General features: G+C 50.2%; 1 protein-coding gene across 3 annotated transcripts in view; it reads right to left on the bottom strand.

Annotated features, from left to right (window-relative positions):
• The window catches only part of HK1 (hexokinase 1), a gene marked incomplete at both ends in the record, with an annotated part of 90,327 nt that extends 74,586 nt beyond the window's left edge, over positions 1-15,741 (bottom strand). The window contains one exon of one of the 3 annotated variants that reach the window (XM_080693889.1): positions 15,715-15,741. Coding sequence is in view for 2 of the 3 variants with exons in the window: in XM_080693888.1 (XP_080550014.1) it covers positions 13,305-13,367 (63 nt within the window). Of the gene's footprint in view, positions 1-13,304; positions 13,489-15,714 lie in introns of those variants that run through there. The other 2 variants (XM_080693888.1, XM_080693887.1) reach the window with 2 other exon arrangements.
• Positions 15,742-19,186: the final 3,445 nt, after the last annotated feature.

The following is a 19,186-nucleotide window of genomic DNA, read 5'->3' as shown; positions in this document are numbered from 1 at the left end:
GCCTCGCAGAGAGCGGTCCAATAGGAATATAATGCAAGTCACATACAGCAATTTTAAATTTTCAAGTAGCCAAAATACTGTTTCAACAAAGAATCAAAATTTAAAAATTAGAAATAGCCGGGGGTGGTGGCGCATGCTTGTAATCCCCGCGCTTGGGAGGCGGAGACAGGAGGATCACGCTGGTTCGGAGCCAGCCTCGCTGGCTTAGGAGACCCTGTTTCCAAATAAAAAAAAAAATGTATAAAATAGGTCTGGGAGTGTAGCCCAGAGGTAGAAGGGCTTCCAGGAACCCCAGTACCACAAAAAAAAAAAAAAAAAAAAACTTAGAAATAAGCTATTCTATGTTCTTTTAGCCACATGAAGCTTATGAAAACATGTGTGGATTTTATACTCATCAGGTCATCTCAAATCAGACAACACATTTCATATGTTCAACAGCCACAAAGGGCTGGCGGCTACTTCCCTGGACAGCAGGACTCCAGCCTCTCAGACACATCTGGGAGCCTTGACTGACCACTTCTACTGGGAAGCCACTGCGCTGCAGAACATGGTGCAGGGTAAAAGAAACTATCTTTCCTTCCCATCTTAGGTTCATGGCTGAGTTCCTTCTAAGAAATGACATAGTAACAAGAGAAAAGCATACAAATTAATATGTTTTACATGACATGGGAGCCTTCAGAAGGAAATGAAGACTTGGAGAAACAAATGAGCCTGTGTGGTTTTTTTTGGTTTGGGGTTGTTGTTGTTGTTTTGGTACTGAGTCCAGTTAGGTTGCTAAGGCTGGCCTCAAACCAGCAATCCTCTTTTTTCAGTCTCCTAAGTTACTGTGGAGTGCACCACGGTGCCCGGCACCTCGTTTCAAGCCAGGTTTGATGAAGTAGAAGTTGTGGAAAAGTATGATTCGACAAAAGCGGTATGATCCATTGGTAACAAACCGGGGGAACTTAACATGGCCTGTTTGTTTGGATTCTTCTCTGTATCCCAGTTCTTTGGAGGTAAGGATTCCCCTTTCCTCCAGGTATGAGGAGCAGGCAGGGTAGAGGTCTCCAATGAAGGTTTGTCTCAGGACTTGCTTCAGGGGAAGATCAGAACAGTCCTTCCAAGGTTTTAAGAGGCCTCAGGGGAGGACAAGGCAGAGAGTAACCTTCCCCCTCCTGCCCGTTTCCTCAAATGCTAAGGTGCCACATTTTGGGGTACTGTGCCCTGAACGCCATCAGTGGCTCTGGGAGTCTGAAGCCCTGGCCACAGTTCATCAAGGAGGCCCGGGCTCCCATGTGGGCCCTACTGCTTTCTGGCCACCGAAATCAGGCAAATCCCACTTTCTGAGCCTCACCTGCACCATGTAAGATGCAGGAAGAAATACCTATGTCCAAGCTTGCTACAAATTCTCATCTAAATCAGTTTACTAAATAGTTCTGTAAACAGAAGAGAACTTTGTGAAAGTGAAGAGGTATCCATTACAGCAGGGGCCTGGGTCTCTTCCTCCTTCCTCACTCACCCAGCCAGGGTCCTGGAAGACACCAGGATCCATCAGGGAAAGGTGTGGGTTAATAACTCCACCCACGGGATGCCCTGTGTGTGTGTCACCCCACAGTTGTTTATGGCCAAATGGTGGGCAGTGGGGGAGGGATCTTCTTCCAGGCTAAGTACTGCCCTCTCTGGGGGTCCTCTTTGAAACGCAAAGATGGATGGGGGAGGTGACCAATGAAAAGGGTACTGGAAGTAATTTGAAAAACAGCAAATTCCTTACATTGCACTGTGAAAGGCCTTATTGGGCAACATCCTGCCCAAGCTACAGGCCGCAGGGGTGTGGGTTAGCACAGGGCTGGGGGGTGGAGGGACCTGGAGGCTCCCTGGCCAGGGCTGGCCCTCCCCACCCAGCCTCTCCTCCCGGGATACTTCCCTAAACTACAAAATGAGAGAGCTGGGTGTAACAGAGTGGAAAAAACAGGGGTTTCTGAGTCAGGGGGCCTTCTGCCCCTACCACTCAAGAGCTGTATGGTCTTCAGCAAGAAATTCCAACACTCAGGGCCTCAGTTTCCTGGGGTCCAAATGGAGATGGCGCCTTCCTCAAGGGGGTAATATGCAGGGATCCTCCCAAAAATTCCACTCCTCCACATATACCCAAGAGATATGAAAGCATATGTCCATCCAAAAAGCTCAAACACGAATGTTCACAGCAGCATGACTGACAACAGCCCCAGAGAGGAAATCATCCCAGTGTCCCTCCACAAGCCTCTGGAGCTCCCACCTGGGCTCCGCAGGGATGAACCTTGAAAGCAGTCGCTAAGGGGCGGAGCCAGACTCAAAGGCCACATTTCATTCAATTCCAATTACATGAAGTGTCCAGAATAGTAAAGTCTCAGGTACTTGAGAGGCTAGGGCAGGAGGATCGTAATTTTGAGTCCAACCCGGGCAACTTAGTGAGACCCTAAAAATTAAAAGAAAGCCAAGCCAGGTGGCACACGCCTATAATCCCAGTACCTGGGAAGCTGAGACAGGAGGATCACAGGTCAGAGGACAGCCTAGGCAAGTAGTGAGACTGGAATCAACCTGGTGAGACCCTGTTTCCAAATAAGGAATAAAACAGGGCTGGAGGTGAGGCTCAAAGGTAGAATGAATGGCTCTGAGTTCAATCCCCAGCACCACACACACACACACACACACACACACAATTAAAGGAGCTGAGGATGTAGCTCAGTGGTAGAGCACCCTGGGGTTCCATGGCGGGGCTGGGGGTAGATTCGTGGTTCCCAGCAGCCACAGGGAGGGAGGAATGGGGAGTGACTGCTAATGAATACAGGGTTTCTTTCTGAGGTGTTGAAAATATGCTGGAACTCGATGATGGTGATGGTTGCACAACCTTGTAAACGTGTTAAAAGCCACTGAATTGCTATATGAGTTATAGCCCAAGTAAGAATAAGGCGGGAGCCCTGCCATCGGGCTGGATGGCTCTATCACTTACTCCTGAGCCCAGGGTGTTCACCAGCGTAGGCGCTCGCCACCGTACCCACCTCACACAAGCCCAGTGGGGATCAGACAATCTGACACTCACAGTGCCCTTGCAGGGTACCTGGCAGGAAACATGTCAGGCATTATAGTTGGCCTCGTGCTATTACCACTAATGATTAAATGAGAGCCACATGGAGAGAAAGGAAGGATGGAACCTAAAGACATGAGTACTCCTGCCCCCTGGCTTCCCGCAGCCTTGGCATTGGGAGCCCGGAATGGGCATGGACTCCAGGTGAGCCTGAGCTCACATTTTCTGCCTGCACAGGGATGGCTCAGCTTCTGTTTGCAAAGGGCTGGGCTGCAGACTTCGTGTCTGAGACAGTCACCTTCTCCTTTTATGGAACCATCTCCTTTTACAGAAGCTGGTATAAGGAAGGCTGTTGGCTCAAGTTTTCTCTGAACAGGGCTGGGCCTGTTCAGGGGACAGATAACCCCGCCCTACCCAGAATCAAGCCACCCAGGAGAGAGCATGCAGAAGTAGACACATGTGCTGTTTAATTCCCAGAAGAGTTGAACAGCATCACCTGGAATGCAAGAGGCCACAGGGAGCTGTTCTAAGCCTTCCTCTGCAGCCGCCCCTGCCCAGCACTACGGGAATGGTTCAGCTGTGGCAGAGCACACAGCTCACAACCACAGCTGTCAACATCACTCGTGAGACTCTGCAACACGGGCCATTTGACAAGGCAAATTAGGAAATGAGCTCATTTTAAACTAAGCCTCAATGCTGGGAGGTGAATGGTCAAATGACCAAGGTGGGACAGACTGTAAAAATGATCTTTCAGAGCTGGGCAGGGTGGTGCATGCTTATAATCCCAGTGTTTGGGAGGCTGAGGCAGGAGGATCTGGGTTCGCGGCCAGCCTCAGCTACTTAATGAGGCCCTTTGCAACTCAGTGAGATCCTGTCTCAAAATAAAGAATAAAAAATAGGGCTGGGGGTGTAGCTCGGAGGTAAAATGCCCCTGGATTCCATCCCCAGTACCATTAAAAAAAAAAAAAAATCTTTTATAATTTTTTTTTTTTTTTTTTTTTTTTTGGTGGTACTGGGGTTCCTGGAAGCTCTTCTACCTCCGGACTACACTCCCAGACCTATTTTTACATTTTTATTTGGAAACAGGGTCTCCTAAGCCAGCGCGCGCGGCTGGCTTCGAACCTGCGCGATCCTCCTGTCTCTGCCTCCCAAGCGAGGGGATTACAAGCGTGCGCACACCACGCCCCGCTTTTATAAATTTTTAAAGGTTGGACCCTACCAAAGGTTCCCATGAACAAGGGCAACCTGTCATAACTCTCATAGGAGTATGATATGGCTTGGCCACCAAGGATGGCAATTTGGGGGGGGAGGGGTGCTGGGGATTAAATCCAGGGGCATTCTACCTCTGAGCTACACCCCCAGCCCTTTTTCTTATTTATTTATTTATTTATTTTTGAAACATGATCTCACTGAGTTGCTAAGAATCTTACTAATTTCTGAGGCTGGTTGGAAATCTGTGATCCTCCTGTCTTAGCTTCTCAAGTACTGGGATTATAGGCATGCACCACCATGCCTAGTTTAAGGATGGTATTTGACAAAATGTAAATGGCAAGGTGTACACAGCCCTTCACGTAGTAATTCCAGCCCAGATGACTTAAAGCCTGGAGAAACCTGCGCCTGTGCTGAAGGAGTTGAGATAAAGTTCATAGGACACTGTCATTCAAAAAATTAGAAACCATCAGAAGCAGAAAGGATATAATCCCAGTACTTGGGAAGCTGAGATAGAAAGGATAGTAGGTTTAGGTCTGCTACTTAGGGAGGCCCTCTGCAACTTAGTGAGACCATGTTTCAAAATTAAAGAACAGCTGAGTGTGGTGGTGCACCCTTGTAATCCCAGCATTCAGGAGGGTGAAATCGGAGGACAGTGGTTGTGGTTCCCCAACAGCCTCAGCTACTTAGTGACACTCTTTGCAATTCAGTGAGACCCTGTTTAAAGTAAAGAATAGCCGGGCGTGGTAGCACACGCTTGTAATCCCCGCTCTTGGGAGGCTGAGACAGGAGGATCAGGCGAGTTCGAAGCCAGCCTGAGCTACTTAGTGAGGCTTTCAGGAACTTAGTGAGACCCTGTTTCCAAATAAAATATAAAAAATAGGGCTGGGAGTATAGCCCGGAGGTAGAAAGCCTCTGGGTTCCACCCCCAGTACCACCAAAAAAAAAAAAAAAAAAAAAAAAAAAAAAATATATATATATATATATATATATATATATATATATGGCTGGGAGTGTAGCTTGAAGGTAGAATGCCCCTGGGGTTCCATTCCCATAACTACCAAAAAAAAAAAATGTTTTTATATAGGGCTGGAGGTGTAGTTTGGAGGCAGAATGCCCCTGGGTTTAATCCCTAGTACCAAAGGGGGGAAAAAAAAAAAAAAGAAGAGAAAGTAGAAGAAAGGATTCATTAATGATAAATTAAATGTGGAGAGTTACACAATGTGAGAGTACACAGCCAGGCATGATGATGCACGCCTGTAATCCCAGTACTTTGGAGGCTGAGACAGGAGGATCACAGGTTCAAGGACAGCCTCAGCAAGTAGTGAGACTCACTAGGTCTCAACCTAGCAAGACCTTATTTCAAATTAAAAATAGGGCTAAAGGTGTAGCTCAGAGGTAGAATGTGCTAAATTCAATCCCCAATACCACAGAGAGAAAAAAAAATACATGTAGCAGTTTAAATTAATAAGAGTTACATAGATCATGAAAAAAAAAATCTCTAAAATATGTTGACCTTTAAAAAAGCAAGCTGGCAGAAAGATGGATACTGTAAGATGGATACTGTATAGCACCAATTATAAAAATTTAAAACCATACACTCGGCACAGCAGTGCACACTTGTAATCCCAGCGTTTGGGAGGCGGAGACAGGAGGATCGCGCTGGTTCGAAGCCAGCCTTGCTGGCTTAAGAGACCCTGTTTCCAAATAAAAAAAATTAAAAAAAATTAAAAAAAAAAAATATATATATATATATGTCTGGGAGTGTAGCCCAGAGGTAGAAGGGTTTCCAGGAACCCCAGTACCACCCAAAAAAATAAAATAAAATAAAACCATACAAATACCATACACATATTGCTTAAATACATTCAGTACAGCAGCATTTGAAAAGATTAGAAGCCATATAGAGCAATGTTAGATAGATCTATCCATATGTAATAAAGTACAAAAGCACTACTGGAAATGATAAGCAATTCAGGACGGAGGTCTCCTCTGGGGGAAGACCGGGATCAGAGGCACAGAAGAGCTGTGATGTAAATGTAACTGTTTAACTTCTCAGAAGAGTCCGTACACACCTGTGTTATGCTAACCTCGGTATGTTTATGTGCCTCAAATATTTCATAATAAAACTAACATTTTTGTGGTACTGGGGATGGAACCCAGGGGCCTTCTGCCTCCATGCTACACCTCCAGACCTATTTTATATTTTATTTGGAAAGAGGGTCTCACTAAGTTGCTGAGAGCCTCACTCAGTAGCTGAGGCTGGCTCTGAACCTCTGATTCTCCTGTCTCCGCCTCCCAACTACTGGGATTACAAGCGTACCCCACCACACCAGGCTCAAAATTAACATTTTTTTATTTGTGTAGGAAGAGAATTAAAATATAGCTTCCAAGGTAAACCACAAAAATCAACAGAATGAGCTGGGCATGGTGGTGTATGCCTATAATCCCAGTACTTTAGGAGGCTGAGACAGGAGGATCACAGGTTTGAGGGCAGCCTCAGCAAGTAGTAAGACTCACTAGGTCTTAATCTAGGGAGACCCTGACTCAAAATAAAAATAAAATAGGGCTAGGGGTGCTGGGTTCCATTCCCAGCACCTCAAAAATAATAAATAAATAAATAAATAAATAAATAAATAAGTAAATCAACAGGATGACCCTGGCACTGTGGCATAGCTCTAACCCCAGTATTGGAAAGCTGAAACATAAGAATCACAGGCTAGAGGCCAGCCTTGACAATTAAATGAGACCAAACACTCAACAATTTGGTGAGCTACTGTTTCAAAAACAGAGCTGGGTGGCACAAGGTTGTGATCTCAGTACTTGGGAGGTAAGCCAGGGGGATCATAGGTTTACCACCAGCCTCAGCAACTGAGTGAGACCCTCACAACTTAGCGAGAGCCTGCTTCAAAATTAAAAAATTATGCAAGTGGTGTAGCTCAGAGGTAGAATCAGAGGTAGAATGTCCTTGCGTTCAATTCCCAGTACCCAAATAAAAAAATAAAATAAAAAGGGCTAGGGGTGTAACTCAGAGATGAACACCCCTGGGTTCAATCCCCAGTACCAAGAAAAGAAAAGAAAACAAAATCATTGAGTTTTCCTATAAAGGAAGCAGAGGGAGGAAGAACAGCCCCTTGGGCCCCATTCCAGATTTCCTTGCAAGCCCGGGAGCAGTGGTTATGGGGGGGGGGCAGCTGTTTCTAGATGGAGGATAAAATCTCTGCCCCCTGCTGCTGTCTCAAGTATACAGGGCAGCCTGCAAGGTGCTCCAGAGAGGCCTGCCAGGAATCACAGGAATGGCACCTCCTGTCCCCATGGCCTCGCTGAGGGAGGTTTTGGAAAGATCCAATGAAAGCAGATGAGCATTTCAAATATTTATAATGTAATCTCAATTATATATGTTATTGATGTCTGGCGTGACTAACAGAAAATATGTGGGGATGCTCCAAGCAAACAACCGTTAAAACGACATTTCAGTTACTATCCATTTGACACCACTTTATGAAGTTCCTAAGAATAACATCACCATTTGGACCATTTACCAAAAGCCAATGTTATTTCCAAAAGTAAAAACCTATCTATCAATAAAGTTTTTACCAGTTCTTTCTTTAAGATCAGATACAATGTATACAACCCAGAATATATTAAGTCATTTTGTAAGATCCCACAGCTGTGGTTTATTAGATAGGAAAGCAGTGGGCACCGGGCCTGATTTCCCAGCCAGACTCCTGTCCACCCCGCCCAGGTTAACACATCTGGAGCCTGGCTCTAAGCAGTTTCTAAGCTAGTGATTGTCCACCCCCAGTCTGACCACCCCGCTACAGGCTTTCATAACAGTGTATGCTTCGCACAAATCTTAAGACAGCAAATTACTTAGCTACATGAGAACAGGAACACTTCTGACTCACAGTTGTCACCCCAGCCTGCACATAATAAAAAACTCAAGCATTGCTTTAAAAAATGATTGCGTGAGCCTCACTGGCTTTTTTATGGGGCCTCCAATCAACAAGCAGGTGTCAGCAGTCTGGCCAACTCTGATTCCTGGATGCAGAGGTGTGGGGCTGCCTTTGTGTGCCCAGCATTTCTCCTGAGGCCTCCTTGGGCAAGCTCCAGTGGCTAACTCTATCAGCCAGGAATCCCTGGCTACAGACTCACGCACGCACCCGCACGCACGCAGTCCCAGTCACGCCCAAGCAATCTTTGGAGGAAAGCTGGCCATGCTTGCCCTAGAAAACAGCAGGAGTGTGGGAATGGTCAGATGCAGAAGCTCCTCGTAGCCACCCTGCCCGCCCCATTTATTTCCTTGCGACATTCCCAAATTATCCAACTAGAGGAAGTGATGGGGCTTCCCTTGGGGAGAATGCCTAGGAGGACCCGCGTGCAGGGAACAGGGATTGTGAAATGAAGACACATCAAGAGAGGCTTTTGCTGATTCACATCAGACTGAGGGGTGTGCGAGACAATTTTTATAATTTTATAACATCCCTGAGCTATAAGGAAACAGGTGTTTTTGTGTTTGTGTTTGCATTATGATTGCCTTTGCAGCTGGAACACCCAAGCTCTGAGGAGATGGACCTTGGGTTGCCCTTCAATTGCTAAGCATACTCCACCCCGTCTTCTTGGGCCAAGCACTCAAGGACTCCTGGGATCCCCCACTGGACAAACCATACCTGTCCATTCACCTCCTAATGAAGGTTACTTAGGGCCACAGGGATCCCACCCAGAGAAAATCCACTGGTGTGTGCTCACCATTCTGAGAAACCTGGAGGGAAGGAAGTCTAGTCTTTACAGGCCAAGTTCTGACTTTCCTGGATCCATCTTCCTTTTCTAAACAAACAGCCCACTATGAGATCCTTCACCCTCCCCCAGGGCCCTAGGGGCTACACTCAGGAGAGGAAGCTGGTGGATGAGAGGCATGGTAAAAGTCACTTAGAGGTCAAAAGACCCAACATCTAGCTGCAGAACTAGCAGATGTCTGGCATTCTGATGAATGGACTCATTCACAAGCACACACGTGCCTCCTCTTCCTCCTAAAAGCTTTACAAGGGTGAAAGGAAAATCCGTGTTGTATGCTTCGCTCAGCCTAATGCCAGGACACCCTTTTCACAGCACCCATTAAGCAATATTATGCAGAGGCAGCCTGGAAAAGGGGGCTCAGAGCCAGGAAGTCAGATGCTTGAACAACACGTTTCAGCCCAGGATGTAGTTTATGAGGCTGGATTACTGATGTGCTTTACAGATGAGAAGTGACAACCTTTTTCTGATCACTTCTGTACACTAGAAAAACCCAAAAACCTTCTCCAGCAAAACCCCACCTTCCCTCCTCCTACCTCCAGACCAGAGAGCAAGAAGATGAGAGCGGGTTACTAGGGTCACCAGGTCTGTGTCAAGAGCCCCAGAGACTACCTGAGCTGGCGGGCTGAATCATCATGGCCATCCAGGCTAGGACAGTCCTCACTGGGTCCTCTTCAGGTGGCAAGCAGGGCCCCACCCTACAGGAAGAACAGGGCTTGGAGTCCTGCACCCCCTGCCAGTCTTTCCCATGGTAAGTGCTGGGTGGGAATGGTTGGTCTTTATCCTGAGCCCCAGGAGAGCAGACATGGTCCTCTAGCTCCTGCATACTCAGCAACAAATAACACTAAGGAGGTCCCTGGAGCAAGCGCCCACTTGGCCCATCTTCAGGAGGCCACATTAGCACATGGTAGGGCTGCCCAACCCACCGCACAGGTGGACATGGTACCCCAGCAGGAATCCACACAATCCCCCACAGAAAGCAGCAGAGGAGCCCAGTGTGGAGCCAGGCATGGAGGCACATGCCTGTAATCCCAGTACTTGGGAGGCTGAGATAGGAGAATTGCAGTTTCAAAACCAACCTCAGCAACTTAGTGAGACTGTCATTAACTTAGCATGAGCCTGTTTCCAAGTAAAAAATAAAAGAGGGCTAGGTGCGCAACTCAGAAGTAGAATGCCCCCAGGTTCAATCCCCAGCACCACAAAAATAAATAAGAGCCTGGTGTGATGGTGTACTACCCTTGTAATCCTAGTACTTTGGAAGCTGAGACAAGGATTGCAGGTTCAACCAGCCTCAGCAACTTAGCAAGACTTTTCAGCACCCTAGTGAGATGCTGTTTCAAAATATAAAAAAATAAAAAGGGTTGAGAGTATAGCTCAGAGGTGGAACAATCCTGAGTCCAATCCCCAGTAACACACACACACACACACACACACACACACACACACACACAGTGGCACAAGAAGTCCTCATGTGCCGGGCATGGTGGCGCACACTTGTAATCCCAGCATTCGGGAGGCTGAGACTGGAGAATCGCGGTTCGCGGACAGCCTGAGCTACTTAGTGAGGCCCTCTGCAACTTAGTAAGACCCTGTTTCAAAATAAAGAATAAAAAATAGGACAGGGGATGTAGCTCGGAGGTCAAATGCCTCTGGGTTCCATTCCCAGACCCGGGGGGGGGGGGGGGGGGGGGAATCCTCATGTGATGTAAGCAAGCCATCTCTCTCTTTTTTTTTTTTAAAGCCATCTCCCTTTTGAAGAATCTCTTGTTAAGCTGGGCGTGGTGGTAGCACATGCCTGTAATCCCAGAATTTGTGAAGCTGAGATAGGAGGATCACACAGGTTCAAGGACAGCCTCCTCAAGAAGTGAGACTCTCAACAACCTAGTAAGACCCTGTTTCAAAATAAAAATAAAATAGAGCTGAGGGTATAGCTTGGAGATAGAATGCCTATGGGTTCAATCCCCAGTACTATAAAAAAAAAAAAAATCTCCTTCCTGGGCATGGTGGCATACACCTAGGAGTATAGCAGAGTCAAGGCCAGCCCTGGCAACCTAGCAAGACCTGTTTCAAAATAAAAATTAAAAAGTACTGCAGCCAGGTGTGGTGGCACGTGCTTGTAATCCCAGTTCTTGGGAATATGAGACAGAGGAGGACTGCAGGTTCACAGTCAGCCTCAGCAACTTAGCAGGGCCCTCCACAACTCTGGATCCTGTTTCAAAATAAAAAATAAAATAGGGCTGGAGGCATAGTTCAGAGGTAGAATGCCCCTGGGTTCAATCCCCAATGACCCCCTCCCCAAAAAAAGAATTTTCTTGACATACAATGTTGTCTGGATGGAAATTTGGGCCCCTGGACTCTTCTCTAACAAGGTTCTGTGGCTCTGGGAGTGAAGGGATATTGAGGTCACAATCTCAGGGTGAGGAGGGATTGATCATTTGAGTCAGAAGTCACACACTCGGACATCAACCCGGGCCGGTGGACAGGATACACCTGGGTAGATGTGGTTCAGGCCACTAGCAGGAGTGGAAGGCTCTGGGGTCACACTAGACACTACATGTGCAATGAAAGATCCCAGCCACGAGCAGTCCAAACCCCGTCTCAACTCTGCAGCAGGAGGCACTAGCGGGGAGCGGAGCGGCTGCAGTCACACAGGTGGCGGTGTGAATGCTGGAGGCTTGGTTTACAAGGTAGTCTGGATCCCCACCATGGTGATCTGCTGTCCTGAACTCCAGAGAACACCATGCACAGGAGGAGGAAAGGAAACTTGTGTCTGCAGGTGGGAGGCCTGTTCCAGGCACCCTCTGCCAGGGTGGGAAGGCTGACTCCACATGCCTTGGCACGGGCTCCCTAAGTTCAACTGCCAGGGCGATTTCCAAGGTGCTCCAGGGGCGCGAGGGTCCTGCAGTTTGCCAACCCCAGGTCCCTAGCAGATTCCCAAACCTATCTCCTAATTACCCCACTCCAGGTCTCCACCCTGCACAGGATCCAGGACTGGAGCAGCCTCCCTGGGGACCTTGCCGCCAGCCCCTCCCCCTCAGCTGACTTCCAGGAGGAGCCCCAGACAAGTTCCTGGGTGGAGGGAGGCCAGAGCCCCGCCCTGGCTCTGCCTCTAAAAGGCTGGGTGACCTTGTGAGGTGGCTGCCCCTCCATAGGCCAGCTTCCTAGGATGTCAGATGAGGGAGTCACTGGACAGGGACATCCCGTGGCTTACAGGACAGAAAATCCACGTCTGTCGCTTCTGCCTCTCACCTGTAGGCAGCACTGCCTGTCTGATCTTCAAAGTGAGGTTGACTTTGTGGGGTCCATCTCAGCTAACCCCACAATAACATCACCCACGACTAGATAGGTGGGGAGCCTGTGCACACCTGGCAGATAAGATGGGCATCTTTCCCTGCCACTTGAGCTGTTTCTGAAAAATATGGTAGCAAAACTGGCAGAAGGATGAGACAGAGCTTTAAGACCCACCAGCAGATAGGACAGACACTAAGATGTAAAGGTGGCGATCCCCCAGGGTAGAGAGATGCACCCATGTGCAGTACCACACGTGCCACATGCACACACGTCAGGGCCTCCAACTCAAGTGGCCAGAGTCTTATTTGAGCTCCTAGGCTGAGTGGAAATTACAGCTTAAGAGGAATAAAAAATTCCATTGAGACGTGCGGCTCTAGACCTGAGGCCTGTGAGCAAAGTTTCCGGTGGCCTCCGCGCCCCTCCCGGTTCCGGAAAGCAAGGCAGGTCACCCCGTCCTCGGATTAACGAGCAGTTGCTACAGCTGTGGGAGCCCGGGTGACAGCTTCTTTGGGCACCCAACGCCCTCCGCTGGGAACCCCAAATATGGGATGCCTGGCCCCGAGCCAGCGCCCCCGCCGGGTGCTCGCTCACCTCCCCAGCATCTCCTCGATCACGCCTCCCTCCGCCCACGGCGCGCGGACCCCTCCAAACAGGCCCTGGGGCCAGCCCTCTGGTCTCCACCCAGCCGGCTCCCCGAATGGCCCAGGGGCCCATCTGACATCCGCGGCCTGTTTCAAGGACACTGCAGCGAGCAGCCCAGTCTCGGGGGTCTCTGGCCCGCCGCCTCCCTCCTCTACACACCCAGAGGCCGACAATGCCCCGGGAAATCCCAGGGCGAGGCCTTCCCGCCGGGCACCGTAGTCCAACCACATGCTGCCTGCGGGAGGCCGGGCGCGGGAGGATGGAGGCGGCGGCGGCGAGCGGATGCCGGAATGCGAGGCTGCGGCCGGGCGGGCGGGCGGGGGCTCACCTTTTTGACTTGGTCATCCTTCAGCTCGGTGAAGTAATAGGCCAGGAGCTGCGCGGCGATCATGCTGGCGGACGGGCGCGCGGGGAGGCAGGCGTGCGGCCAGTGGGTCCTCCGCAGCCCGGGCAGGCAGTGGTCCTCCGGCGGCGGCGCGGCGGCTCCTCCTCCTCCTCCTCCTCCCGCGGCTCCTCCCCCTCGGCCCGGGCGCGGCGTCGCTCGCGCGCTCCCGTGTCCGCGCTCCCGCGCCCGGGAGGGTGACAGCGCCGGCCCACCTCCTCCGCGCCCATTGGCTGCGGCGCGCGGCGGCCGCTCCCTCCACGCCACCCAGGGGCGGCGACGCCGCGAAGTCCCCCGCGCCCGGGCGCCACCCCGCACGTCCCCCACGTCGGGGCCCGCGCCCGGCGGGAGGAGCTGCGGGCCCGCGCGGGGGGCTCCGGGGGGCTAGCCGCGGGGTGGGGCAGCCTGGAGGGCGGGGCGCCGTCCCGGGGGAAATGAGGGCGCGCCCCCGGGGTCCCCGCAGCCCGGGGCGGAGGCGGCGAGGAGAGCGAGCGGAAGCCGGAGCCAGGAAGCTCGTCTTGGCGCCCGGCTCCCGGCGCCTGCCGGTTCTCGCGGGGCCGGGGCCGGGCGCGGCGCCCCCCAGCTGGCCCTCCGCGGGCGCGCGTCACCCCACCCACCCCGGCTGCCTGGCCTACGTCTGCGGCTGGCGATGCTAAACCCAGGGGTACCGGCTCCTGTGGCGCTCTCACAACGTGCGGCCCCGCCGGGAAGGACCGGGCCCCAGGCCCGCCCCCGTGCCCCTGAGCTCCTCTTCCTCCTGAGCATCCAGGCCCGAGGAGGTCGGGCATGCAGTTCAGGCGCCCCCTCCCAGGTCCATCGTTTTCACTTCCTCAGAGGGAGTTAGGCGAGGTGGGTGGGAGGATGGCGGAAACAGAGTTTATGCTACAAGGATGGATGGATGGATTCTTAGGATTCTTAGCGAATTGCTTTTGTGTGCCAAAGGCCACTAGCTTTTCTCCTTACAGGACAGTAATGAGCTCAGACTTACTGTCCTGATTCAACAGGTAAGGAAGTTGCATTCTCAAGCCAGGCTTGCTGGATTGATACTGCCAGGAAGTCATAGATCCAGTATTGGAGCTTGGATCTTCCAAGCTGGTGCTTCCCCTGGGGTTTGCTTCCCTGCGTCCAAATAGGCCAGTTCCTGAGACCAAAACTGCACCATGCGATTCCCTGAGTCCAACCTCCCTCTACCCTTAACCCTAGGTGCTGAGAACCCTGGCTAGGTCTAGCAAAGGTACAGTTACATCAGGAAGAAGATGGTTTAAGTCCAGGAAACTCCTGGTTAGGGACCTGACAGCTGCCATCACCAGCGGAAGAGTTTAGATTCAGACTCGAGGAGCACAACCCTGGGTCCAAAGCCCATCCGCACCACCTGCCTCGTGGCCTGTGCAAAGAGGCATCTTGAGTCAATTCTCTGAGCCAGTTTCCTTATCCAAAAGATGGACATACTACTACCCACCCCTCCTCTTGGTTGTTAATACTATAAACAAAATACAGACATATGATGCCCAATAAGTGGTAGATATTTTCATAGAATTGACTGGGAAGCTGTTAAAACCTGCACTCACTCCCTTTTCCCTGGGAGGACCTAGTAGTTTTATGTTTGAATTATTTTCCAGGGAACCCCCTCCCCCACCTTCAAGCCCCACAAAGGCTGGCTCTGCCCCTGGATTATATAATTATAAACCGGGAACAGAGAGGTTTTCTAGCACCTATCAAACACACTAACCAGTGTAACCATAAAGCAGGACTGCGGATGAGGACAAGGTGGAGGCTCTGCACCGCCTTTCTCACATTCTGCAAATGTGCTGCCAAGCTCAACCAGCCTGCAGCTGGCCCCCTAAACTCTTATCTGAGCCAGGGATGGAGAAGCTGACCCTGCAAATGCCTGGCTGAGCAGGCAGGAAGGTGCCTCTGCTCTCCCTTCCCTGGCCTTTGAGGAAGCAGCTCCTTCCTTCCCAGGGTGGCTCAGTCCACCCACCCTCTACATGCAATCAGACCCCAAGGCCTGGCAGTGCTGACGGAGACACATCTCTAGGCCTTTCCCACTGCTCCCCCAACCCCCAGTCTTCCTTTCCCTGGGCCAAAAATATGACAAGAGCCTTCCAGCAATCCTCCCTCTCCCTGGCTTCCTGCCATCCAAGTCATTCTGAGCTCCAGGCCACATTAATCCTGCTAAAAGGCAGCCTAATCACACCATGCCCCTGCCCACCTTCCCTTGGAGCCTGGTGGCTGAGGCCTTTAGTAATATGACTCCACTCTCCCCTACTGTCTACTCCGAGCCTGCGCCCGCTCACGTTTCCTGCCTTCTTGACTCGCTTTCTCCTGCCCGAGCCCCACCACCACAGCTACTTACCCCAGCCTCCCAGGCCTCAGCACCTCCGCAGGGCACACCGGGACTGGGCTCAGGGTCCACCCACATGGAGACCAAGGCTCTTCTTTGCATATGAGGAACCTGGGACGCAACTGGTGGGCCATCTTGCCCAGTGTCAGGTTGCGGTCACGTTTGGAGCCAGGACTCAAACCCAGTTCTGATGCCCAGCTGGTGCTCTGTCCATCCCTGCCACCTGCCACCTCAGGCAGCCTGGGCTCCAGATAAGTAACACTGAGTCATGACCGCCTGCCTGATATGGGTGGCTGTCTTCTGAGGGGCTGGTTTTATCTGCCCCAATCAGACTGCTTCCAGTACTGTGTCCCCCTGTTTATCGGGCCAATGGTCACCTCATGCATATCTTTATTATTCTGCCTTCTCTTGTTACATACTCTTAACCCCCAGCTTATTTTGATTCCTCCCCGATGCCACAGAAAGACCTCATCCCAAAGGGAGTCTTAGCCCCTCCATAAGGCCTTCTCCTTTCCTTCAAGTTGCCTGAACTCTGTTCACTATGGTCTCCCTGTACAAGTTGGAGAAATTATCACATGGTGCCAGGCTGCTGCTACTCCACAAAATACACCTGCCTGTAAGACAATGCAGGCTGTGTAAAAACGCCTCTCCCGATTCCCATCTGACCCACAGCCCCAGGAATGTGACTCCTGAAATAATCTCTAGCAGGTGGACGCTGTGCCCCCAGCACCTGGGAGCACACTGGCAGCAGCAATGTTTGCATAACGTTGACAGTTTACAGAGCAGTTTCTCGTTTATTGCCTCATTTCCCCTGATAACAGCCCTGCGGAGGTTAGAAGGGCAAATATCATTATCTGCACTTAATCAATCAATGAGGTATGGAAATTAAAGAGCTTGTAAGGTCTCAAAAAGAAAGCAAGAAAAAAATTAAGGCAAGTGCCTATACCATTGCACATCCTGCAGGGATCCTGGTCCAGCATTTCACGAGTTAGATCAGTGGTTTCCAGCCCAGCTGCACTCAAGTCACTTGAAGAGCTTTCTCCAAATGTTTGTGGATGGCCAAGACAATGACTGAATCCATCCAGGGCACAGTTCAAACACCGCTTTTTCAAGTTCCCCCTGTGAGACTCAGGTGCTGCCAGGAATTTGAACCGGTAATTTAGATTCTAACTTTGAATGAGCATATCGGAAAGAAAATTCTAAAATGAACTGACTCCAATACTCTCCAGTGTCTTAGTGGCTCTGCAAATCAGGAGCGCAAAAAAGGTTAAGAGTTCATTTTAACTTTAGAATCAGCTTTGCAGATAGTTTTGCTCAGTATGTGATAGTCCGTAGCTGGTGAGGAGGCGCTGGTCACCAGTCCTTGGAGTAGCTGAATTTGTAAAATCACTTTTTTTTTTTGGTATTGTGAGTTGAACCCAGGGACATTCTATCTCTGAGCTATACTCCCAACAATATTTTGATTTTTTTATTTGGAGACAGGGTCTCACTTAGTTGCAGAGGGCCTCACTAGGTTCCTGAGGGTGGCCACGAACCTGTGATCCTCCTGTTTCAGCCTCCAGAGTACTAGAATTACAGCATGTGTCACCACGCCCAGCTTAATGACTGTAATTTACAGGCAGAAGGCTTCAGGTACTAGGGTCAGGGTTAGGCTGAAATAAGAGGGGCAAATGGGATACAAGATCCAAATTTTGCACCTGTACTTGGGCCCTGTAATTCCAGTACCCTGTAATCCACAGTGATGGAGACTGAGAACGGAAGATCACAGCTTCAAACCCAGCCTTGGCAACTTAGCAAGACCCTGCTTAAAAAAAAAAAAAAAAAAAGCCAGGCATGGTGGCACACGCTTGTAATCCCAGTACTTGGGAGGATCCGAGTTCACGACCAGCCTCAGCTATTTAGTGAGACTCTCCGCAATTTAGTGAGACCCTGTTTCAAAATAAAGAATAAAATATCAGGCTGGGGTTGTAACTCGGAGGTAGAAGGCCCCTGAGTTCCTGAGGGTGGTTCGTGGCCACCCTCAGGAACCTATTGAGGCCCTCTACAACTAAGTGAGGCCCTGTCTCCAAATAAAAAATATAATATAATATAATAAAAATTAAAAAAAAAAACAGACAAAGGGCTGGGGGGATAGTTGAGTGGTAGAATGCCCCTGAGTTCAATCCCCAGTACTGCAAGGAAAGAAAAAAAAGAGAGAGTAACCCCCAGAATCACCTTTCTTGACTTTTATCCCAAGAAGTTTCTAATGCCCTTTGGGACCAACAGTCCTCAGGGGAGCTGAGAAAAGCCCAGTCCCACCCTGACAGTCTCTGGATATCATATTCTCATTCCACTGCATCTGACAAGTCTTGGAGGCAGAGAGAACTGGGACCCAGGGCAGAGTTAACTGGACGCTGAGGCCTTCCTAGGCTTCAGACCTGCTCCTTATCTCAGGCCCGCTTCTTCCTGAAGAAAGCCCATATCTCGTTGGACCAGAGCAATCTCAAGTCACCCTGCTGGCCACCCTGAGTTTCCTGGGATAGTTCTTCTCAGCACCCACACAAGACTGATGGCTTTCACAGGGGCAGCAAAGAACCTCTCTCCTTAGAATTAGCACCAAAGCACTCTGGGAAGTCTTCACACACAGAAGCCACCTCCACACCTGGGCAGGGTTCCTAGTCCACAGGACCTCATAGGCCAGCAAAGTAAACATACAAGCATATTAGGTACTGACTTTCTATTTTAGTAAGAAAAGATTTTTTTTTTGGGGGGGGGGTGGTGGTACTGGGGTTCCTGGAAGCCCTTCTACCTCCGGGCTACACTCCCGGACCTATTTTTTTATATTTCTGAAACAGGGTCTCTTAAGCCAGCGCAGCTGGCTTCGAACCTGCGCGATCCTCCTGTCTCCGCCTCCCAAGCACGGGGATTACAAGTGTGCACCACCACGCCCGGCAGAAAAGATCTTTTTTTTTTTTTTTTTTTTTTTTTTTTTTGGTGGTACTGGGGTTCCTGGAAGCCCTTCTACCTCCGGGCTACACTCCCAGACCTATTTTTACATTTTTATTTGGAAACAGGGTCTCCTAAGCCAGGGCGCGCGGCTGGCTTCGAACCTGCGCGATCCTCCTGTTTCTGCCTCCCAAGCGCGGGGATTACAAGCGTGCGCCACCACGCCCGGCTAGAAAAGATCTTTTTTAAAGTAAGAATTCCCATCTCTTAGCAACAGAATTTCTAAAGGAAAAGCTGTTTTGACCCAACGAAGTAAAAATAATGTGTGTGTGTGTGTGTGTGTGTGTGTGTGTGTGTGTGTGTGTGTTGCTGGGGATTGAACCCAGGAGAATTCTACCTCTAAGCTATACTCTCAGCCTTATTTTTTTTTTTTTAATTTGGAAACAGGGTCTTACTAAATTGCTGAGGGCCTCGCTAAATTGCCGAGGTTGGCTTTGAACCTGCAATCATCCTGTCTCAGCCTCACAAATACTGGGATTATAGGTGTGCGCTGCCGTGC

Source organism: Muscardinus avellanarius, assembly GCF_963383645.1.
Source record: "Muscardinus avellanarius genome assembly, chromosome: 4".
Classification (NCBI taxonomy): domain Eukaryota; kingdom Metazoa; phylum Chordata; class Mammalia; order Rodentia; family Gliridae; genus Muscardinus; species Muscardinus avellanarius.
This window is presented reverse-complemented; position numbering and strand designations above follow the sequence as displayed.